At 39.3% G+C, this 25,958-nt stretch overlaps 1 protein-coding gene across 6 annotated transcripts in view; it reads right to left on the bottom strand.

Annotated features, from left to right (window-relative positions):
* The window catches only part of NCKAP5 (NCK associated protein 5), a 909,053-nt gene that overhangs the window by 482,810 nt on the left and 400,285 nt on the right, over positions 1-25,958 (bottom strand). For all 6 annotated transcript variants that reach the window (XM_045575730.1, XM_045575732.1, XM_045575733.1 and 3 more), the window contains one exon: positions 8,282-8,345. In XM_045575730.1, coding sequence (XP_045431686.1) covers positions 8,282-8,345 — 64 coding nt within the window. The remainder of the gene's footprint in view (positions 1-8,281; positions 8,346-25,958) is intronic.

The following is a 25,958-nucleotide window of genomic DNA, read 5'->3' as shown; positions in this document are numbered from 1 at the left end:
TCTTTCTCTTCTTTCTTTAGGTTTATTTTATTATTCTTTATTAGTGCTTGAGTTGGAGATTAATCAATATAATCTTTTCTTTTTCTATCTACTCCATGCATTTAAAGTGATGCATTACACCATAAATATTAATTTGATATCTCATAAGTTTGTGTATATATAGTCTTTTCAGAGTCATTCAGCTGAAATATTTTTAATTTCCCTTGTGTTTGTTTAAAATGAATTACTTAAAATATTTTACTGAATTTTCAAAGTGATCCATTTTTTGGCTGCTACTGATTTCTGATATCACTGACTATAGCCAGGGATCATGAAAAGTATGACATTGATGCATTTGTATAATAAGTATTCTATGTTATAAATTTCATGGAGCTAAGGCTCCATTTATTATTCTCTGCTGGATAAGTTCTATAGATAAATGAGCAAAGCAAAATGCAGGGCCTATTTCCAAAACTTAGTAAATATTCCAAAACCTGTCCTAAAGTTTGGTACCTGCCATTCTAAACTCTTAGAAAGTCATGTCTACTTAGCTTTATAACTTACTATGTTGGCTTTTGTAAGAAAGGGGGTGGGGAGGATAACAACACCACACACTCCTGGCCTTTTGTCCAAATATATATTGTGGGTATATTTTAGCCAATGTAAACCCTGAGAATGATGCTTTTCTCTTTGGATGAGACTTTAATCTGAACTGCCTTGACTGTTTTTAACACCAGTAAATTAACAAAAAGAGACAAGTGCTAACTTCCCATGCTGATAAAATCCCAGATTTTTCCAAAATCAGTTGCATTTTTATACACTGATAGTAACAAACTAGCAGGAAGAAAAATTAAGAATACAATTACATTTACAATTAGATCAAAAAATAAAGTGTGGGGAAAAAGAGATGTATGTACTACTATTTGTAATTCCTTAAACAGTAAAATTTAAAAAAGAAAACAGCTAGGAATAAATTTGATGATGGGGATGAAAGAACTGTATACTGAAAAGCATAAGATCTGATGAAAGAAATTGAAGTAGACGCAAAGAAATGGAAAGGTATTCGATGCTCATGGATCAAAAGAAAGAACATTGTTAAAATGCCCATACTATACAAACAACCTGAAAATTCAAGATATTCCCTATCAACATTCCAATGGCATTTTCCCACAGAAATAGAACAAAGAATTCTAAAGTGTCTATGAAACAGAAGGAGAAGAAGGAAGAGGAGGAGGGGGAGAGGGAAGGAAGGGGAAGGAATGTTTGCTCATTTAGGCCGCTCAGAATACTATTCAGCCATAAAAAAGTAGGAAATCCTTTTGTTTGCAGTAATATAAGATGGATCTTGAGAGTATTATGCTAAGTAAAATTATTAGTCAAACAGAAAAGACAAATTCTATATGATCTCACTTACATGTAGTATCTTAAAAAACTGAATTCAGCCGAAGCTGGTTTGGCTCAGTGGTAGAGCGTCGGTTTGCCAAATGAAGGGTCCCGGGTTTGATTCCGGTCAAGGGCATGAACCTTGGTTGCGGGCACATCCCTGGTGTGGGGTGTGCAGGAGGCAGCTGGTCGATGTTTTTCTCTCATTGACATTTCTAGCTCTCTGTCTCTCTCCCTTCCTCTCTGTAAAAAATCAATGAAATATTAAAAAAAAAAAAAAAAACTGAACTCAAAGATATAGAGAACAGTTTGATAGTTGTTAAAGGTGGGACAGGGTCAAAATTAAATATTTTCAGTTATAAAATAAACAACTCCCAAGTGCATAATGTATAGCATGGTGACTGTAGTTAGTAATAGTGTTTTACATCTTTGAAAGTTGACATGTTTCTTGTGATGAGAGCTAAAGAGTTCTCATCACAAGAAAAAAGAAGGGGGGTAACTGTGTGAGGTGATAGATGGTAACCGGACTTATTGTGATTACCTCAATCCTAATGTTATGTACCCAAAACAAATATGTCAACTTTACCTCAATTTTTTAAAAAAGCTTAATTCACCTTTTCCTATCCTAACCTTGCGGCTTGGACTACTAGCAGTTAGAAATAAGCTATGGCACACACTGGGCTAGTGTGAAAACCCATTTTCTAATTCTACCAAAACCCATGTCTGACCCTAAGAAAGCTAGCAAAATTGGCATGTTTAGGGGCTACAAGTTATTGCCCCTCTTACTCCTGGGTTTTCAAACACTGACTTTCTCCCTCTTAGCAGTCTTCTGCCTGTCGCAGGCCAAAACCCACAGCTGTCTAAACAGCTGCTCAGCAATGGCAACGAAAAGGGCAAACTGGGCAAAGTTCTGGTAGTTCACCAAGGCAACGACCCCTGGGTTTTGTGCAGTGTCCCAGTTTTCATGTGTCTCAAGTTAAAAGAAATAATTTATTTTTTTTAATTAACAAGGAACAGATACAGGCCCAGAAGGGAAGTTTCTTCCAAGTGGTTCTGTCCACGTTAGTATCAGCTAACCCAGCCAACTCCAGGACTAGTGCCATGGCGGACTGTCCACACTGTGGCACTGAAGAGCAAGACCCGGGGAGGGCTACTGATACTGCAAATCTGACTCATTCTCCAACGAGGACAGCCCAGACGTCCTGATCTCCCTACATCCTCAAACTCTTCTTTCTCTCAAATTCCTTATCCATCTGTCAGTATCTCAATCATTGATCATTATTCCTTGGATGTGCATTGTGAAAAATAAATAAAAAAGAGACATGGTTATGAATTTAGCTGTAGGACAGTAGGGTAACACCAGGCCAGTGTCTGAATAGGTGAATGCAGGAAATAGGGCATCTTCTAACCAGGTAAGCAGGGACGCTGTGTCTCCTTAGTGCCTTTATAGGTGTAATGAAAAAGTGGTATCTTTATTTTTCCCAAATATAAAGTAGTCACTGGGATGATAAGAAACACAGAATATTGATGTACTGAATAATTATAGCCCAAGCATTTTTAATAAAATTATGCTTGGTAGGGTATTAGTGCTCTGCAGATGCAAATATTTCTTCAATCAAAAACCAAGATGAACAGTGTGGAGAAGTAATATTCTTCTAAAATAAAACAAAAATAAACATAAGAAAACAGCAATTCTATTTGAGCCATCCTATCTAATAAAAGGGTAATATGCAAATTAACTATCATTCCATCACAAAGATGGTGCCACCCATAGTGGCCCAGGCACTGGATGCTGGTGGCGTCACCCTGGCAATGAGGCCCACAGAGGGAGGGAGGGCAAGCTGGCCTCTGGCCAGAGGCCTACAGGGTGCGAGATGCTGGCATCATTGCAGGCCAGGCTGAGGGACACCCCCCGCCCCCATGCACAAATTGTTTATATAACCTGAAATATTCTCTCTAAGATATGTTATTGTATCATAGGTACATATAAAATATTTTTGCTATTTAACAAATACATATTACTAACTCTTACTTCTATTTAATAAGTAAAGTTGTCTTTACTAGTTTGCAGAAAAAAATATGATCACAAGAGCTCTGGATGATACGTTTAGTGTTAGAGTATTGGCCCAAGCACCAAGGATTGTAAGTTTGATTCCTGGTCAAGGTCATGTACCTGGGTGGCTGACTTGATCCCTGGCATGCAGGAGGCAGCCAGTTTCCCAGCCAATCTCTTTCTATCTCTCTCCATAAAAGTGAATGGAAGAGTATGGTTAGTCCAGTAATTGATCTATATTGACATCCATATTGAATGGGTATTTGGACTATGATAAAGGTTAACTGGCTCAATAAATGATGAAAAATGACTATTGATTTGCAAAAACGTTATTTTTATCCTTACCTCACATCAATTTAACTCTACCCTGAATTTTCAAAGATTTACATGCAGAAAATAAAAACTATATATATTCTAGAAGATCATGAGAATGAGTATCTTTATAACTCTTGAGTGGAATGGGTCTTTTCACATAAAACAAAATTTAAGATGACACTGGAGTCTGAAGGACAGAATAGATCTTGCAGTAAACCGAGCCTATGAGAGGAAGCACAAGCTGAAACACAATTTCCCAGAATTAAGAGAAATATAATCTTATAGCCATTTGTGAAAAATAATGAAAGATAAGAATGCAAACAATGTTTGTAGTTACTATTTCATGGAAGGGAGAGTTAAGAACAAAAGAAGCAAATATGAAACTTCTAATATTGAAAGAAAGCCTCCCCAAAGACTTGAGTTAACAGAACAATAGAGCATGCAGAATCCATACAAACCAATAAAATACCATGTCCAAGGTCATACAACTATCAGCTGGTAGAGCTAGGCTTTGAATCCAGACCTATCTCATCCTCAAGCTCATGTTCTTCCTCCCACACACGTGTCAACTAGTCATCAAAGGGAACCTCTCTGCAGGCAGTATGGTACCCTGGAGTGCATCCAGATCAGAACAGGAACATTATTGGAAAACCTGGTGATATTATAATAAAGTCTGGAATGTAGTTAATACTAACATGGCAATGTTAATCTCTTAGTTTTGATAATTATATAGTTATGTTCAGATGTTAAACACTACAAAACTGGTTAAAGGGTATGCAGGTGTGCAACTTTACTGAAAGTCTAAAATCATTCCCAAGTAAAAAGTATGTTAAAAAAAATAAAACAAATACCAAAAGAATGGTGCCTTGGGTACTATTCCTAGAACATATAAGTAAAGAGATTCATTGCATTAAGTCAAATTATGATAAAGGCATGCTTTGTATTAAAGACATTATTTATAACAGGTTCATTAATTATAACAGGTTTAATGGTTTTAAAAATAACAACAATAGGTCCCCAGGTTACGTTGGAGATCCGTTCCTACAGCTCAACGTAATGCGATTTTCGCCGTAAGTCGCAACCCACCTACATAAGCACCTAGGTCACTCACATGGAGCACATACACAGCAGTAATGAAGTGAAACAGTAAAAACAATTTAATAGAAAGATTCCTGACCTTTACTCATGCTAACTAAATAATAAAAAACAGAAAGTACATATACATACGTCGAAATGACAGAACATTTTTTTTAAAATAAATAAATGGGAGATGGCGACATAACCATGAAAGGACATATGTCAAGTCTGACATAACCCAAGGACTGCCTGTACCTGCCTCAATTGCATAACTTTTTTGAAAATATTGCTTAAATAACGTTTGAACACCATTTCTCTTTTTGTGTGGGTCAAAATATAGAATGCTATATATATAGTAGTCTTTTAAAACAAGAGGTGATCTCGTTGTTATGGACGTGACTACATTCCTGGGCTTGGAACAGCCAGAATTAAATTTGGAGGATTAATAGAACTGCCTGATTTAAGGAGTTGTCAGGTGAAAGAACAGGACTTCAGAAATAAATGAATCCTAAGAGCAAAAAAGCTCAAGCCTATAATTAAGTAGAAAACTCAGGGGGATTTGACTAGTAGGTAAGGAAAGAGGGGAAAATATTAAAAAACAAACAGAATAAAGGGCATTAAAGAAAATGAGGGCTTATGGTGTCTCTATGGAATGGAAGTGTGATAAATTATGAAAGGGGAAATAACAGTGATACGAACAGTGGTAATTCCAATCATATCACAGCCTTCCAAAGGCTCCAGTTACCCAGAGCAGGAACCAGGGAAGCTCGGGGTCACTGGTGACTTACCCTCAGCCCCATCCCTTCTCTGACATCATCTTCTCCTGTTTGCCCTCTCCCTCTACCCACCATGCACCCCCCCTCACCCCACCCTGGCCATCCTGTCCCATGCTTCCTCAGGCAGCAGCCTTTGCGCTTGCTCATCTTTGCCTGGAATGCTCCTCCTGGAAGGGGGTGCATGGTTCACTCCCTCACCCACTTTGATTTTTGATCAAATACTAACTTTTCAGTGATTTACTACTGAAATGAACATAGCTATGGCCTAAACTTCCCACGTCCCCTACCTTGGTATTATTTCTCATGGCTATTCCCACCATCCAACATTCTAATTCCATGGAATGTCTGTTTCCACAACTGCTAGAATGTAAATGCTCAGACTCTTTCCTGTTTGTGTGTTTTTTATCACCACTGGTTCCCCAGTGCCTAGAATGTTACTGGACACATAAATCAATCAATGCATAGACGTGACTCTTTCATTACCGCCATTAAATTAAGAGTAATAAAACACCGAAACTTTTCCAAAGTTATTTTACAGCAATCAAAGTTACATTTTGTCTATATTTTCTGGGTATTTTCCACACTGAACAATTACTTCTATAATGTTTTAAAAGAAAGTTTTGTCTTGTAAAAGACAAGAGAGTTAATCTGGGATTTCATCTCCAGCCCATTCACTGTCAAAGTCAGAAAGATATACTCTTCAGAGTCTTGTTCTTTTTATGAGCTTAACTATTATTTAGTTGTTATCAGAAAGAGCTCACCATCAAACAAACTTTCTATGAATAAAATGTCCAGTGGCATGATCCACGAAGCTGATGGGACCATGGATCATACAATTCCAACTCCTAGTTTTAAAAATGAAGCAACCGAGACCTGAGAAAGCCTTCCTCGCTGTCAGTGGAGCACAGCTGAGGAGTAGGGACACGCCCTGAGCAAAAGAGTGAAATGCTGAGGAATGTCCTAGCCCTCAACCTTTGGCAGACAAACACCAGACTGAAGGTTTTCAGTTTACCATTAGACTAAACCTTCATTTTCTTCAACTTATTTCCAACTCATTGCTCTAAAAAGCTTGTGAGCAGATGCTTCATATTATTTGAACATTCACGGTCCTCTTTGCGTTAAGATCAGCAAACCACATGATCCCATGAGTGTTTTAGCTGCTCCACGGCCAACGCGCCTTCCAGGGCCACTCACATGCAGCCCCTTGCTGCAGCCCTTTGCTATCCCTCTTCAGAGAAGTGTGAGGCCAGCATATTTTTAAAATCTTACTCTTTTCAGTGGCTTGATTATCAATTAACTCTCATGAAATCAAATGGCAGCAGCTTTCAGGATCTAAAAATGCATCACTTCATTTTTCAAAAAGAGCTAATTCTTTTGCTGAAAAATTGTACATGTGTTATTGTATTGTCAGAAGTGGGGAGAAATCTGGCATGAAATTTCCCCGCTCAGAGGTAGCAGCAGCAGTTAATCCCCATATGCACATGGGTCACCAGACAGCTATCTCCGATGTTAGAGTAGAATACAGGCACATACTCTGGCAAAAACCACCCATAAAATGAAGTTGAAATGGACCAAAACAACCACACTGACTTTTAGTACAATTCAGAACACAGTTTTCTAAATGACACATGCTGAAAAGGATAGGGAGAGATGCCCTTTAAACAGCAAAAAGAAAAGAATTATATACAATGATATTAGCAAACATCTTAGTGTCCCTTAGGGTGGTTTGTCTTTGAGGTCTAAAGAACTGAGATGCTTGACTCACGTTGAACTGTCCTTATCTGAAAATCTAAGATTGCTCATTTATGGATATTGAGCTCACAGCTGGAAGCCTGGACATTCAGTAGACCAAGAAAATGAAGCCTTATTACCATGTGAACATTTGAACATCCTCTTCAAAGCCCAAATAGTTATTTTTCATAATCTCTTTGTCTCTCCCTTACTTTCTCTCTCTCTCTCTCTCTCTCTCTCTCTCTCTCTCTCTCTCTCTCTCTCTCTCTCTCATTCTCCTCTCTGTAAATGGCAGAGTTGTCCATACTAAATTATAAACACATTATGTACAAATACAGCATTCATTTTGCTGCAAGCAAATATTTTCTTAGCTGTCCTTCATGAGACAAAACGCTTTTCAAACCAGGGACCTTTGGAGACCGGGGTTCAGGATCAGGGTGGGGGTCTTTGGAGGGAATGCAGGATCAAGTGGAGGCTTTGGAGGGGGTGCAGGATCAGGGTGGGGGTCTTTAGAAGGGGATGCAGGATCAGGGTGGGGGTCTTTAGAAGGGGGTGCAGGATCAGGGTGGGGGTCTTTAAAAGGGGGTACAGGATCAGGGTGGAGTCTTTGGAAGGGGTGCAGGATCAGGGTGGGAGTCTTTGGAAGGGGTGCAGGATCAGGTGGAGGTCTTTGGAAGGGGGTGCAGGATCAGGGGGGGCTTTGGAAGGGGGTGCAGGATCAGGGTGGGGGGTCTTTAGAAGGGGGTGAAGGATCAGGGTGGGGGTCTTTAGAAGGGGTGCAGGATCAAGTGGAGGCCTTTGGAGGGGGTGCAGATCAGGTGGAGGCTTTGGAAGGGGGTGCAGGATCAGGGTGGGGGCTTTGGAAGGGGGAGCAGGATCAGGGTGGGTGCCTTTGGGGGGGGTGCAGGGTCAGGATGGAGGTCTTTGGAAAGGGGTGCAGGATCAGGGCAAACCAGCCAGGACTTACCATGGCGCCCTCACTTCTCCTTTCGGCAACTTCTCGCTGCAGTCGGGCCACAGCCAGTTTCTCCCTGGAGAGACAGAGGGCAGGGTTACTTGGCCATTCTCCTGGGGTGAGCGGTGCATTGCAAGGCTCAGAACATTCTTTTGAGGCCTCAGAGGAACTCCTTCCTTGGTTTAGCTCACTTCCTCCACTACATTTTCTATAAATATTTAAAGTGAGTGGTCATTAGTGCATTGTTTTCATTGAGTGTCATGAAAGAGATTTATTTTTATTTTTTTGCCTAGGATTCAAAAATAGCCAAAGAAATGTTGAACAAAACTTTAAGTTCATTAAATTATAACACATTTGTAAATAAATTTTCTGTGTCCTCTCTGTACAAACTTTGCTCATATATATTTTTAATTTTCTTATATCTTTGTTGCTTTATATTGATACTGAATTTTAAAAAGCAAACAAAAAGTAACTGTATCATTATTGAAATATAAGAGAAAATCATTTGCAGACTTGTTATGTATTAGGCACCTGTGAAAACTTTTACTTGATCTTATATGAGCCTGATAATAGTACATTTTATTATCCCCACTTTATAGATGTGGAAACAGAGGCTCAGCGAAGCTAAGTAACAAGCCAAGCCCCCCCTGGTATGTAGTATATTAGGATCAAAATTAGGTTTTCCTTACTTCAAAGGCTAATAAAATTTTTACATATCGTTTTTCAGGAGCCAGGAAAAATTCTGCATATAGTTTTTCAGGATCTAGGAAATATGTAGAAAGAAAAATCAGATTATTTATTTTAGTATTCTTTATTTTACAAAGGGGTTCTTTTCGTATCTTTTATAATTGTAATTCTGATTTCACTTCCAAAAAAGCTAATATCCCAAGGGATTTTAAGAATACTTTAAAAAGATAGATATCTGCATTTTGGACATCTTTTCAATTATTCTTTAAAAATGTTGATAAATGACAAAAAGGGTGAGTAAGCTTTTCCAGTAATCCTCAGATTTTAGTATTCACAAGGGGGTGCAGGCTGAGGGCAGAGAACTTTGGAAGGGGGTGCAGAATCAGGATAGATTCAGCAATGAGTGCTGAAACGTTTCTGCTTGTCACTTAAACGTTTCTATTTCTATGAAGATGTTAAACTACTAGTATTTGAATAATATTACATTCCTCAGCTTTCCCTCTATCTGGGATCAGCTAACTGCATTGATGAAGCAACTCAATTCTCAGATAATGAGAGTGTTTCTCCTCTCCTAACTGAACCTTTGAAATGCCCATGACTGCCAGAAAGGCAGGGGCTGGGTTCTGGCCAAGATGGCAGTGCGGGTAAATGTGGTCCTCAAGTTCTCCCACAACCACATCAAAATTACAACTAAACTACGGAACCATCATTCAGAACCTTGTGAAATCTAGCTGAACAGAAGTCTTACAACTAAAGATATAAAGAAGCCACATCGAGAATGAAAAGAGGGGTAGAGAGGTGGAACAGGCTAGTCCCACACCCATGTACAAAATATCCAGAGGGATATGTCAACTGCAGAGGTTCCTCTTGAGGATCGAGAGGATCCAGCCCACATCAACCCCTAACCCCATAATACAATCAATTAATTTTAAATTTAAAATTTAAAAGTTTATTTGTAATGGTATCACAAACAAAATACTTTAACTTTTATTTCACAGATACACTGAAAGCTAGAAAACACTGCTTAGAACAATTAAAGGAATACACACACACACACATACACACACAGACACACACACACCAAATTCATGAGTCAGAAGGCTTAATATCATGTCAAATTTTATATCAAATTAATCTATAAATTCTCTCTCACTGGGAAGTATACCTTCACCCCAAAAAATAAAGAGGAAGCAATGAGTAGCAGGTAACAAACAGCTCTGTAGGAATCCAGCTACGATGCTGGACAAACAGCTATGTAGGAATTTAGAGAACCAAGAGTCTCCAGTGGATGATTCTCAGAAAAAACAAAGCTGTTAAAAAGTAAATTAACCTCTGTGTTTGTAATTACTGAGCGAACTTTTAGACTTTTAATGGAAAAGTCTTTTAAGAACCTGGGATTGGAATATGAAAATCTAAGCCAATGGCAATTAATAACTCTTGGAAAGAGTGAAGTTATTCCAGAAATGCAAAACTAGAATTTTATTACAATCAACTGTGAACATTACTTACTTAAATTTTATTATTATAATTAATTAATTTAACGAATTAAATTACAACAATGAAAACATTTGTAGAAGGGAAGTGTGAGAGATAGGTGGTATAGAAGCACTAAATCCTTATTTTCATACTAGGAAGACAATTTATAATGCCAAAAGTGATAAAATCTAGAAATAAAACACAGATATATTTTGTAGATATAAGAATGAAAAATACAGAAGATAGAGCTAGCACATGGAAAGTGGTTTGCAGGGCAAAGATCTGGAGGTAGGGAAAGAGGGGTGGAGTACAAACTTATAAATACTGTGTACATTTATTACTTTGATTAAAAACTTTTCCAAAATATGTATTTTTAAACTGGTTGGATCACTTTCTTTTATTTTTACTAAAATCATTATGAGAGAGAGAGAGAGCGCGCGGGTGCAAGTGCGTGCTGGAGATGAAGATGAGAGATAAGGATGGAGATGGGGATGGGGATGGGGATGGGGATGAGGATGGGGATGGAGATGGAGGTGGGGATGGAGATGGGGATGAGGGTGGGGATGGGGATGGGGATGGAGGTGGGGATGGGGCTGGGGATGAGGGTGGGGATGGGGATGGGGATGGGAATGGGGATGGGGATGGGGATGGGGATGGGGATGAGAGAGGAAGAAAGAGCGACTTCATCAGATTCCTTACAAACTGAATACTCAGCACCAACTGATTCACTGCCATGATCCTGAACAAATGACCCACCGGAAAGCTTTAGATTTAAGAAAATTAAGGACTGGCAATAAGCATCGAGGAGCCTTCACATAAATATTTTAAAGTACATACTGTAAGCAATTAACATTGTGCAGTGATATGTTAAATTGAAGATTTTTAGCTTTTGTACTTTTTTCATTAAAATGTTACATATAAAGATTAAGAAACCACAAGTGCACAGCTTGATGAATAACCGTGATGTGAACTTGCCCTAGTCCCCACCACCTAAGTAAACCACTAGCACATTACCGGAGCCCAGAGCTCCTATGACGCATGTGACGACACTAAGGTTAGGATGATAACCCCTCACCTCAGCCCTGGCTTCCTCTGTGTACTGAGTACAGACCCATGTAACTCTGGTCTAAACTATCTTCACCTCAATTGTTTATTCAGTGATATGTTTGCCTCCAAACATAATAGTAGCAGCTAAAAACACAAAAATTGAGCCTATTTGATTTGGCTCAATGGATAGAGCGTTGGCCTGTAACTGAAGGGTCATGGGTTTGATTACCAGTCAGGGCACATGTCCGGATTTTGGGCTCAATCCCCAGTGGGGGCATGCAGGAAGCAGCCAATCAATGATTCTTTCTCCTCATTGTTTCCATCTCTCTCCCTCTCCCTTCCTCTCTCTAAGATCAACAACAACAACAACAACAACAAAAAATTAAAAAGTAATAATAAAAAAAGCTCATTAATATACTTTTGTGCATGGTTAGTTGTGTAGTTAATACCTCATAGCTGCTTTCCTGAATGCTGAGATCATTAATATTTAGTTCATCTCTGCAACACCTACTAAGGGCCACTGTGTAGGAACAAAAGAAATGTTGGTGATTTTCTAAATAAGGAATCAGTCACACAACCAAGTACCAATGGCCTACTATAATAATAATACCACTTTGCATTTACATGATGTACAATATGCATGGTACATGGTATACAGCACATACACTTAAATACACAAGGATACCCACAGGGTACCTTCTAGTTCTGGTGGCCACAAAAGCTTTTTTACGTACATTTAAAATTATGAAAAGTATAGCCTCCACAGGTGATCAGGTAAAAAGTAAGCTTCAACAATGTAAATTTCTGTGTAAGAATGTTGAATAGGGGGCTAATAGAATAGCAATAGTCGAATATTTGAGGAAGGACCCCTATACACCCTGAAAAATTACTGAGGTCCCAAAGAGCTTAAGTTTATGTGAGTTATATCTATTGATGAAACAGATAGTTTTAAAAATATACAATAATTCATTAAAAATAAAAATAATAACAAACTCATATTCACACAAGTAAGACATTTTGATGAAAAAAATAAGCCTATATTCCAAAACAAAAATAAATGTAATGAGAAGAATGGAACTGCTTTAAAATTTTGCAAATATTCTTGAAGTCTGGCCTAAAAGAAGAAAGTGAGATTCTCAAACCTGCTTCTGCATTCAACGTACTGTGATGGCACCCCGTGGAGTCTGCAGGAAACTCCACTGAATTCCCATGTAAGAATGTGAGTGGAAAATGCAAATAACACCTTATTGTGGTTACAAAAGTAATTCTGAAGTCGCAGGTTCCTTGAAAGGCTCTCGGAAGTAGCCAGGACCCCAGGACCACACTCTGAGAATTCTGCCCAGAAGATACAGACCTATAATAGAAATGGAGGAATGTTCTGAAAAATTTCCTGGCATCATCATTCATTGTTCCTGATGGCTGAATCTTCAGAGAAAGATTATATGTGTGTGTGTGTGTGTGTGTGTGTCTCCTATATAATAAAGGGCTAATATGCAAATTGGCCAAATAGTGGAACAACCAGTCACTATGACACACACTGATCACCAGGGGGCAGACGCCTCTCCTACCTCTGTGGCAGTGCTAAGGATGTTTGCCTGCTGTCAGCCAGACATCCCCTGAGGGCTCCCAGACTATGAGAGGGCACAAGCCAGGCTGAGGGATTCCTCCCCGACAAGTGCATGAATTTCGTGCACCAGGCCTCTACATACATTTTTATATATAGATGTGTGTGTGTGTGTGTGTGTGTATGTGTGTGTGTATGCTAATGGCATGATAACTTTTTACAAGAGAAATTTAGCATAAAGAAGACTTTCTAGAAACACCGAGAATCTAATCTTAGCACGATCTTCCTTCAACAACTAGTGCAGTTTAAAGGTTAGAAACAACACTATTTTATCTTAAAAGAGATTGCCTATTTGGCAATTATCACACGGTGCAGGTGCTTGTCAAATCTCATTCAATTCAAGAAAACTGCAATAGTTTTAGCCATTACATAGCTTTTAAGTGGAAAAATATGAATAAATCAGAAAATTTTGTGATCAGCCCAAACATTATGTTTTTTAGCATTCAATAAAGTAAGTGTGAATAAGCCAACATAAAAGGGTCATCTCCAAAGCGGCAGCATGTCAAGCATTTGATTTGGAGGAACAGAGAGTAAAATGTGAAGAAACTAGAAACATCAACTGTAGCGATGAGCTGACCTACCACTGCGTGAACAGAGATGTGCCCAATTTCAAACAACCATGCAGAGTGTGTGATGTAAACACGAAGAATCTCCGAGCAGTCTGGATCACAGGAAAGACAACCCCTAATCCTAGCTCTGCAAACTAGTCCTCCTCATTTAGGAGATGGGAAATTGCTGAAGGCTGGCTATGTGATGCAAAGTATTTAGGTGGTCAAGGAGCACAATTCCTAATACAAGCAAGTGTCTCTTTAATTGTTTTAAATCACTTATTCGGGAAATGTAATGCATATTTCAAAGTAACAGCCCAGGGTTGGGGCAAGGGCTGTGCCAGCTAAATCCCACTACAGCAGGGCACCCCGATTTTGAGCTATTTCATGTGCCAGGCTTCTAAAATAGTTCCCTTGAAAAGAGAGTTTCAGGCTAAAGAACAACAAAAATATATTTTTTTTGAGGTTCAATTTTTGAAATCTTTGGGATCCCATGTGTGTATATTTTGTTGTTGTTAGTAGGACTTTTTGTCAGGGGAATTGTATTTGTATTTGGTATGAAAGAAGAGTTATTATTATCTATTAAAATTAAGGAAGTGATAGATTGTCGATACAATTCTCAGGATTTCTAGCTCTTAACATTTCTGGGCTCAAATAATTAAGTTAAAGTATTAAAAATAAATGGATCTGTCTAATTTTTTTATAGTAATCTCATTTGACTGTGGTTTACCCGTTTCTTAGCAAACTATATCTTCAAACCCCCATGGTTCCAATATATGTGTGAAACCAACTGGGACCAGCATCTTTTTCATGCAAATTCAGGGTTCTTAAAAACAGCTTTGTGTAAAATATAAAGAATCCTTGACTCGCATGCTACCCAAGGAAAATTAAACACACTCACACTCTTGCTCCTGCTTGAAGGCCTGAGCTCATCTGCTAGAAACTGACAACTGTGCCTTTGCCATGCATCACTGTTTTGTTTTGATTTGTTGCAGAGCCAGTAGCTCATTATGAAGGGGATACTGACTTCCTGACTGCAAAACAAATGCCATGGGATATTTCATTGAGAGCTGTGGACGCTTATCGCAGAATAGGAATAAAAGAAGGACAAAAACAATATACACACAGCTAAACAAAAGAGATAGTACTGACTTCTCTTTCCGTTAAAATCAGAGTTTTCTCTCCAAGAGAAACAAAACAGAGCTATTTTTTTTCTTATTTAATGTTATGCCCAAATGGCAAATTAATCCCAAGTTTCTAAAGTCTTACAATATAAAGACCCAGACACTCTCAACGAAAGATGATAATAAATAACAACAGAATGATAGATGAGAACCCTGAGTCTTTGGGATGTCGCTGATGCTTCTGCAAGTGAAGCCTATGGTAAGGCTGTCCTCAGGGATGCCAACCGGACATTGGCATTGGTAAAGCCCAGAAAAGACCCAAAGCGTCTGCACATTTAGAAAAACGCTCCCCAAGAGGAAGCAGCCTGCGAAGGGGGATATACTGGGAGTGGGATGTGTGCGGACCTCCACGGAAGGGCATGCGGAACCATCTGTTGCATGAGTGTGGAAGGCAGGCCTGCTGGAGACAGACCAGTGTTCCCTTGCCACCAAGGAAGCCAGCATGCGCCCCGAATGGGTAAGAATAGAACCACTGCGCAGCCCTGCTCCCCACTGGACAGATGGTCCCCCCTGAGGATGCCCTGGAGCTAGAGCAGCACCAGCACCCAGTGAGCGTGGAGAATGATCCCTAGGCCTTCTCAGTGCCACTGCGCCAGACTGCTCCACACACACAGGGTATTGGAAAGGTTCGGCTCCAAAGGCACATCAAGCAAGCTGGCATTGTAACAAATACTGCCAGCTCATCTGTGTGATTTCTACTTTGATTTTCTAAAAAATAAAGTATAACATGCTTTTTAATTGACCTGGGCCTGGTATAAATCCAGTCAGCATCCTTTACTGTAATAAAGACATGTGGTATTAAAGAATCCTATATTAACCTCCCTAACTGTGACTTCTGTTAGTTCTGGTTGTTAGGTTAAACTCCTTTATTCTAAAGTATTTAAAATTCTATTTTCATTACTTATAATATTCTGCTAACTGTGACTATACCATCCAATGATGATGAGAACTTTAATTCACTCAGTAAATACTTAGTGTGAACTTACTCTAGGTCTGGCAAAGTCCTAGGTACTAGGATATAGTGATGAATAAAATGTTTTCAAACTCTCAGAGCTCAGGGTCTCATCGACAGAGAGTGCACCCAAGCAAGCAGCCAGCACAACAACACTGCAAAGCCGCACTGAAAGCTGCGTCCAAAAGTGAATATCAGGTAATAATTTCATCAAAAAATAAAACTTAACCTTTTTTCAATGGGAAGGTGCATTCTGCTATTTCTATGAAAGTTATTTTTAAAATGTCAAGCTTTTTAGCAAAAGGTCATACAGGAAATAGGGCTATCTTCACAAATATTTTAATTGTAAAAAATATTTGTTGCAAAGGACTTATATGCATGCACAAGAGCATAACCAATGGACACAGACACTAGGGGTGTGAAGGCACGAGCGGAGGAGAGGAGGGTAATAGGGGGATGTGTAATACCTTAATCAATAAAATAAATAAATAAATACCTTCATTTAAAAAAATATATCTGTTGCATGTTTTGCTTGTGTTCTCTCAGTCTTTTGAATGTGACAGGATGGGCTTCAGTCCCACTGTAGCTCCTGCACCTTTGGCTCATGATTTTACCCAGGCCCTTCCTTTAGGGATACCCTACCAACTCCTTCAGCCTTTGCCATTGCAAGGCATCATGTCACAGCTTGAAAATATAGCAATGGTTACTATTTATTGAAGAGTTACTATGTCAAGCACTGTTCTAAATACTTTACAGGAAATATTTAAACCTCAAACGATCCTATGAAGAGGATACATATTGTAATCAACTCCACAACACACAGATACCATTGATTCTCTAACTTTTTGCATTCAGAAGCTCTTTACACTCTAGATTAATCATTGAGGACTCCAACACACTTTTGTTTATGAGGGTGATATCCACCGATGTTTACTATATTTGGCATTAAAATGGAGAGTTTAAAATATACCTTATTATATGTGAAGTAAAAATAATAATCCCATTATAGGTTAATTAATGGAAACTATATGTAATTATGAAATATTTGTAAGATAGATTTCAAAACTAAGATTAGCACACACAAAAAAAGTGGCACAGTTTTATACTTTTGCAAATGCCTGCAATGTCTGGCTAACAAAAACAACATCTGGATTCTCATATCTGCTTCTGTATTTAGTACATTGCAATGTCCCATGTTGAGTAGCCTCTGGCCAACCTTGTATGCCCAGGAGAGAATGAGAGCAAAAAAAAGCAAGTCATATCCTCGTGTTCTTATAAAAATAGTTTTGACCTATAGATCTCTGAAAACCTCCTGGTTCACAGTGCAATCACTGATGGTGTAGTTTCCCCTACATTCTGTGGGGGAACGGGGGCTCAAATAGGCTGGAAAACCTGCCTTTCATGCCATGGCTCTTAAGTTACAAGGATACTTCTTTTTTCCAATTTGTAAAATAGTTTTATATATATATATATATATATATATATATATATATATATATATATATATGTATATATATGTGTGTGTGTGTGTGTGTGTGTATGCAAATTAGTTATATATATGGAAATATCAAAATATGCAAATTAGGCCTGGGACTTAGTAACAGGTCATGACCGGACAGGAGGAGGTTGTGTATGCAGGTGAGGCCAGGAGTGAAGACGGAGACAGACAGGAGGGTTGGCAAGTCACTGCACTCAGGCTTGGGCCAGGCCCCTGAAGCCGAAGCAAACAGGGACATGGACAGGAGAGCCAGCCCTCAGCCTCTGCAGCTGAGTGCAGGCCCAGAGAGGGGACAGCAGGCCAGCCTCCTATCGGAGCAGCACAGCTCCCTCCCGCCTCCCACAGAATCAGCCTGGGTCCCTCCTGGCTCCCATAGAAGCATCATGGCTCTCTCCCAGCTCCCATGAGCAAAAGGGGCTCAGTTCTGCCTTCTGTGGAAGCCCCATGGCTCCCAACGGCACGCTGTAGTTCTCGCTAGCTCACGGAAGCGGCGGGCAGCCTACTGTATGCAATATTGCACGATGGACTAATGGTAAATATATATTTAATTAACATCTCATTTGTTAGAACTTGTGCCTCTGCATATACCATCACCTGTTACCATTGCCTCTGCTGTTAGAAAAGAAAGCACAAATAATGCGAGAAATGATTGTGTCTCCAAGGATAAAACACATCCTAGACCATTTGAATGCCACTCAATAGGAAAACCGCTGATATAACGGTTCCCAGTGAGCTCCCAGTCCCATAGCCTGCATTGCTGACTGAGTAGGAGAAAAACACTAATGAAACTCCCACTACAGACTCTGATCCAGCAGGGGCTTTGTTTCAATTAACACCCCTCCATATTTCTTCCCTACAAAGATCTCACACAACACCCACAAGGAAATTAGATAGATGATTACTCTCATTTATTCTTTGGGGCAGAGAGTCACACTCTAAAATCTTGGGGGAAAGTTTCAATAAATCATTACCTTCCCCATTTCCGAGCGGGCCCAAGAATAAGCGTGTGGAAACCTGGTGTGCGGGTGAGGAGAGCAGGTCTGCTCCCCCGGAGGCTGAGCTCCATTCTCTGTGCACAGAGGCGGCCTGGGGAGGCGCCCACCACAGAGGCAGGACAATGCCGAGTGCCAGGTGCGCCTGTGAAGGGGCAGATGGGGAGACCGGTGGCAGCAGGCCTTGAGTAATGGTTAAACTAATTAGCCTTCCCGAAGCAGATTATTTAATTACTCATCCACTCAGATATTCAGGACGAGAGAGTATTTTAGTGAAACTTTGAGAGCTACAACCCAGATGAAAGAAAGTACTTCACTCACTTTGTTTCCAATACATAATGTCAGCGTTAGCCCCCAAACTTTCAAACACCCCAAGTTGTCTTTTTATGACATACTTGATGGAATCTCTTCACATCAACAATGCATACAAGTCAGTGAGTTGAAATTGGTGACCTTTACATAACTCTGTGTGGCAATAACTAGGAGGTAACAGGACTCAAAAGGGCCACGACGCACTCCCCACTGAGTTTTGGAGAGAGGGGGAGTTGCATAAGGCTGTGCTGTGTTGATGAACAAGCTCTCTCCTTACTCACAGGCACAAAGAGACTGGAGATTTTTTTAAAAAGAATTTGATGTGTTGGAATACAGAGGTCATCAGTAAAAACTAAAGCATAACCTCATTTTAGTTGCCTGCTTTTTTGAAGATCTTTTATCCACATGTTTGTGCTTTTTGAGCTCCCTGCAGCTTTCTAATATTGTTTCTAATTTTCTACATTTCTAGATTATTTTCTACAAGTTCTCTAAATTTTATGCCATGTAAGTATGCTCAAAATTGTTCTGTACTGAACATTCTTCCAGTCTCAAAAATGGAGTCTCACTGGCACCCACATTTTCATTTAGTGATTTATTGATTCATTAGTACAGTCACTTGTTCCATCCTCTATATCGCGATTGCCTATTTCTCTCCACTATTGAGCTATCAGACCTAGAGGGCTAGGACTTTACGGTTCTGTGTGTACAGAGAAAAATACATCCTCAATGAATGAAAAGCTTCAGGGCAAAGACATTCTCATTGACTTGAGGCAAGATCACAGGCTGCCTTCACCTATACCAGAACTTAACCAATGTGCCAATAAAACCACACAAGCTGCCTGAAATCCCTACTCCTACTGCCACGCAGGTAGCATTCTGAACATCTCAGATGTACATGTTAGTAAATAAATGAACCAGTGAAGAAGTGAACTTGTGAAGAAGTGAACTTGTCATTCTTGGTTTCCTCCTTTTGTCTTTCTGCTTGGAACTTAGATTTCACTACATGCTTTCATCACATTTCTGATAAATTCAGGCTCTACTGATTTACTTAACACCATATAGAATTAAAGCAACCCATTTTCCCCTTCTTCTCTCTTTGTCTGAGGCACAATAAAATCTATAAACTCTCATACCTAGTATGTTTCTGAAGTACATATCAGAGCAAAAAACTCCTCAGACTTTAGAATATAAATTTCAATTCTTAACTCTTGCAATAACTTTTTCCTTGAGTGTAAAGTCAGCTCAAAGACTTCAAAAAAGATTCCCTTGAGATACACTTCTCATGAATCATTGAAGGACCACTTAATTTCTTAAATTTAATTTTCACTTCTGAAAAAAACACACAGATTGCTGAATGGCTTTTTATGTTCTCATGTTTTCTAAGAAATGTTTTTATATGCACTGCCACCATACTTATGCCCTGATATTAAAATTTCTCTAAAAAGACTCATATAGGTCTATCTTATTTCTGGCAATTGAGAAAAATTTGGAAAACAACATGATTTTATTAACAATATATAATTTTCTTCCATTAATTCTGATAACATTCAAAAGTACTGGGCTATATGTAGTTCACATGAAAGGGACTTCTTAAGAAAACACATGGTAACCGTCTTCTGAGGAGGGTTACATACCTGTGGGTGTGGGTGACAATAGCCCTTATGTGACAATTAACTTAGTTTCCATGGCTTTCAGTTATCAATGACCCTGAAATCTCATTCTGTCTCTATTTTCATGAAGGTCCCAAGACAGTTTCTGTGAGTTGATTTAAGCCATCTGTCTCGGCTCAGGAAAAATAAGGCTTGTGAGTTCCTAAGGAAGAAGTCGGAGAGGTAATCAAGGAAGCACAGTCGATGCTATAAAAGCTCTTCCTTCATTTGTGGAATCGGCCACACACACCAGGTAAATTCTGCTCAGTAAACTGGTGGCTTTTAGGATAGATTGGCAATGCTATGAATTCATTCCACAAATATACTGCCACGATGTTGGAGGCACTCTGGTAGGTTCTTTGGAAAATACAATGATGACTAAGGCTAACCCCTCTAGTCACAGAGCACTCTATCTCAGAAAACAAATAATGTGTCTACACTTAGTGTAACGGGTTGGATTGTGTACTGCTAATATTCATGTTGAAGTCCTAACCCCAGAATTTCAGAATGTGATCTTATTTAGATGTAGGGTCTTTACAGAGATTATAAGTTAAAATGGGGTCATAAAAAAAATGGGCAATGAGGATAGATACAGAAAGGGAGACACCATGTGAAGAGGAAGGCAGAGGTGAAGGTGATCTTCTATAAACCAAGGGCACTGAAGACTGGCAGCGAAGCACCAGCGCTGGGACAGAGGCATGGAACAGACACATCCTCACCGCCCTCAGAGGGGAGCAACCTGCCAGCACCTGATCTCAGGCCTCTAGCCTCCAGAACTGTGAGGCAATACATCTCACTTTGTGGCACTTTGTTAATACAACCCGAGTAAATACATTCAGATATACTAATATTTTAATACAAAGTCTATCAGCTACATATGTTGGAATATAATCCATCTCTGTATAAAAATATACACACTTCAAGGGAAAATAGAATGGGTTCCCTAAGCAGAGTATAATATATTTTCAGCAGGAGTTGTTTACTTCTCAAGGAATCCTTTATAGAAGAAATTGCAGTCACATTTCACACAAGGTAAGAGCCATAAAAAGTCAGAAGCCAAACACAGGAATTTATGCCTATAGAACTATAAACTATTTACTGCAATGCTTTTTTTTTTTTTTAATCTAAGGAACTCACATCTTTTGCATGCCATTTCTCAAGAGAGCTCAAGAAGATTATCTGAATGATTCAATGGCACACTCCTATCTAACCTCCACAGGTACCATTATCTTAGCGAGAAAAATACATTGTTAATACATTCATATTCATCTTTGTATTCTTCTTACGAAGTCACAACGAAAAAAGTGCACAGCGAAAAAAGTGAAAGATAAGGTGCGGCCTTCATGCTCTAGTACAAGAATATTGACTTCAAATACACTTCCTGTGGCCACCACCCTCCTCGCAGGGACATGCATGGCCACTTGCACATGCAAAGGAGTTAGGTGACTGTGGTCCGGGAACTCTGTCTACAGACAGGACCCATAATCAGGCCCTCTAACTCAGGTCTCTACCCAAGTGAACTGTTATCAAGCTTTATAAGCACTATAAATTTTCTGATTTTGTTGTTATTAATCCTCACCCAAATATATTTTTTCCATTGATTTTTGGAGAGAGTGGAAGGTACAGAGGGCTAAAAAGAGAAGAGGGAAAACAGAGGAGGAGGGGGAGGAGAGAGAGAGAGAGAGATCAATTGGTTGCCTTCTGCACATACCCAAATTGAGGCCTGGGACTGAACCTACAACCCAGGTATAGGCTCCTAACTGGGAATCAAACCCCAGACTATGGTGCCGGGCCAGCGGATGCTCTGACTGGTGAGAAACACTGGCCAGGGCTAACTGTTCTGTTTTTCATAAGTCATTCAACTTAATAATTCTCCCTATAGCGTTTGGTAAGAGTAATTTTTGATGCTTTGATCATGTGTCAATTCAGTCTCATGAGTCCATTACCTATCAGAACCACGCTCACCTACTTTTCTTTCAGAATTATTTTCACTATTGAGCTTTGTGACCTTTCTAATCTTTCCATATGAATGGTAGGCATTTAGTTTCTCCTGGTTACAAGTAACAGAGACAAACTCCAGGTAAAATTAAAAAGTTAGGGAGTTTTATTAAACAGTTTTTGATATTTCAGAAGCAATGGAACCACTAGGTCTTAGGAAAGACAGGAACCAGGGCACCTTCCAGGCCCCTGTAGCAAGAATTTATAAGCCTTTTTACCGGGTGTTCTCATGACACCCTCTCTGGCTCAGGTATGGGAATCTCCTGGTGCTCATTCCCAGTTTCACAGTTTCACGGTTTCAATCCCATGGAATAAGATTCTGACTGGCAGAGATGGGGTAGCACACACACTCTGGATTGCTCAGCTTTGGCCTGGGGGTCAGGGTCAGGTAGCACAGACTCTGATGCTCTCCTCCCTGCTGTGGGCTCCGGGTGTCCTCAGAGAAGTAAACAGTTGTTAGAGCTACCATGTGGGTTGAGCATTTGCATTTCATACATCTTGCCATTTTTTTGGAAAATGCTTTCTATTTATTTTCCAATTAATCTTTACTTGGGCCTGATATACAACCAGATCTTATTTTTCTTAACCCAATAATTTTTGCATTTATCTTTATTGGACTAACTCCATTTGAGATTTCTTGTCAAAACACTTGGCTAGAATTGAGTCAATATCTTGCTTTCTTCATATTTTCTTGACCCTCCATGATCATTGTGACTTAAAATTTTAAATTGAGCACATTCTTCATTTCTTCCTTCTAGAATACATAACTAGTCTGCAGTCAATATATTGCTTTCTGTATATTGTCTTATTGTTTCCACTGTCAGCGTGACTTAATTTATATTGGACATACTCCTAGAAATCCTATAAACTATGAAACTTTGTGTACATGCTCACACAATATGTATGATATTGTACCAGAGTCCACTCTCAGGAGACACAAACAAATCAGGAACTAATCCCTCCTCTACTCTCTGTCAGTCAAACCATTACCAGCAAGACTGCTCAAGACACCAACAAAAAGGTTTCAAAAGGACAATTCAGAAAATCTAGAAAATAAAAGAAACTCATACTTCCCTATATTCGTTGTAAACAATCTAACTGTGGCAAAATATATGTAATATTCAGTTCATTTCTGAGCTGACTAACAACTAAAAAGCAATGAAAAAAGTCAGTGATACAGAATTTTAGTGGGAAAAGAAAAGACAATGATAGGAAAGCAGAGCCTAATGTTTATAAATGAGACATGAATAAAAACGAGCCTGTGAAATCATTTGTTACACCAGGTAAGACCCTCATAGGAAGGAAAAATATTCTCAGGTTATGACTATTTAGAATAGTCTCAACAGAGGTAAAACTGTTTTAGAAAACAGGAAAACAAACAATATGCAAACCACAGCGGCTGTTTTTAAGAATAATAACATCTCAACAACTTGGCAGAAAAATTAATTCTGTCAACATAGGTCACTGTAAACTTTGTTTATATGTAAATAAACCTAAGAGTTCATAATTATCAGCTGTTTTATTGACACAGTGAAAGAAAAAAACAAACAAACAAAGGAATCCTTTGTATCTTAGACAAGAGAAGGGAAAGGCAAGCAGTGAGTGGTTCAGAGACAATAAAAAAGCCACTTTCTGAAAGATGGCAGACACCCACCATCCCTGCTGGCAGGTGATGGTGGAAGTGGGGAGCAGTAGCCTTTGAACAAATTTTAATTACATTTAATATAGAGGAGGATATATTAATAACAAAACTAAATATTCATATAGTGATTATATGGCAAGTACTTCACAGCATCCAAATCATGAGGTAGGCACTATTAATGTTATCCCCATTTTACAGATAATTAAAATAAGGCACAGAGAGATTATCTTTCTCCCACAAGGTCTTGGAGCTAATAAGTTATTAAAAAAAAAAAAAAAAAAAAAAAAAAAAAAAAAAAAAACTAAGGAGCTAATAAACTCAAAAATCCCCATTCTTAACCTTAATGTTAGTAGTATCTTATGCAATTTTAGCTGGAGTTGTAATTTTTACATAGCATGCAGTTGTTCAGAAATATAGGCGCTAAAAGTTCAATATGAATTTATTAAGAAGCTCTCAAAACCCGCTAAATTCCCCTTGGGAGTCACATAGCTGGAAAGGCAGAATAGAGTGATGGTTAACAAAATAGACTTGGGAGCCAGATTATATGGGTTCAAATCCTAGCTCTTGCAATTACCACCTCACTGGCCTAGGGAAGGTCCTTTCCCTCTCTGTTAGATGTGTAATTGTTCACAGATATGCACTGCCCCTCTGAGGGGGGTGGGTTTTACTGCCCCACTCCACTGATTCCTGGCTTGGCACAGGACTTGCTTTGGCTAATGAAATGTGTAACTTCTAGGTAGAAACTTGAAGAGTCAGGACAAAGTTTGTCACTTCCTCTTCTTGGAGCAGATATCTAGTGGAGGAAGAAATATACCATTGTTGCCAAAACTGGTTTGGCTCAATGGATAGAGCGTCGGTCTGCGGACTGGAAAGTCCCAGGTTCTATTCCATTTAAGGGCATGTACATTGGTATAACTCACCAGGACTCAGGGGCTGCTTGTTAAAGGAATAACGGCCTTTGTAAATCAATATCCTATCTGCTTCTAAGGTTGTTGCAAGAATTAAATGAGTTATTTTTTTAAAGCATGTAGAATGGTGGCTGGCACATAATAAGCTCTATAGTAGTGTTTAATTCTTAGTTATTTTTATCTATAAACAGCAGAGGATAAGTATTAGTGAGCCAGAAACTCACCTGGAAAAAAAAAAGCAAATAGAGAAAAGCCTGCTAGAGAATAGATTCCAAATGCTAATCAAGCCAAATGCTTTTCCTGGTTCTCAAGCCCTTTCCCTCGGTTCTAATGTGAAACTGAATGCCCTTTGGGCTTTCTACAAACGTTGCCTCTTCCCTGCTCCCCATCAACCAGCAATTTCATCTATTTGTTGACAATTCAGGGCTTAATATTGCTGACCTGAGGCTTCAGACAGTTTTTGTCCACAACATTCAGTCAGTTATTAGCCAGGATGGTATCTCCTCCTCCACTTCTCTCCGCTATCTTTTTGGAAACAGCTGAACACCAGCTTTCCAGTCTGGGGAACACAATGTTAGTGAGATAGTAATAGCTGCTGTCTCTCTGCTTCTGATGGTGAAGGATTAGATAACTTTGGCAAGTTTCTTTGTTCCATGAGTTTTGAGCAATTTTAATTTGCTCACGTGAAAAATGTGATGGGAAAGCTCTTGCTAATGAATGTTCTACACAACTTGCTCGCAGGGGTACCGCTGATGAGCACTCCGGGTGCTGTAATGAGCAGATGTTGGGACCTCTTATGTACAAAAAAAAAAGGTGCATGCTCTCCCTCTGACCCATCTCAGAAATCAAAGATTACTAAAGTGGGGGCCAAAAGTGAACTTTGACAACACCACCCCCACTTTAGAGATGAGGAAATGGAGGGTGAAAGAGGTTGACTATCTCAACGACAAAAATAACTCAGTTGAGGAGCAAAACCCAATAGAACAGGGTCATTATCCTGGCGAGCCACACCAGCGCCGTGTCCAGGGCTGACTGTCTTTAAAAGAAAAACACGTGGACACATGAGTACATTCAGATAGGCTGAAGAACATGCTAAAAACCCAACCATCAATCCATCCACTCCATGTTACTGGACATCTTTCTGGGTTTGAATCTGACCTATTCACAAAAGC

The sequence above is a fragment of the Pipistrellus kuhlii genome, unplaced genomic scaffold, assembly GCF_014108245.1.
Source record: "Pipistrellus kuhlii isolate mPipKuh1 unplaced genomic scaffold, mPipKuh1.p scaffold_m20_p_7, whole genome shotgun sequence".
In the NCBI taxonomy this organism is placed as follows: Eukaryota; Metazoa; Chordata; class Mammalia; order Chiroptera; family Vespertilionidae; genus Pipistrellus; species Pipistrellus kuhlii.
The sequence above is the reverse complement of the archived record's forward strand: the minus strand, read 5'-3'. Positions and strand labels throughout refer to the sequence as shown.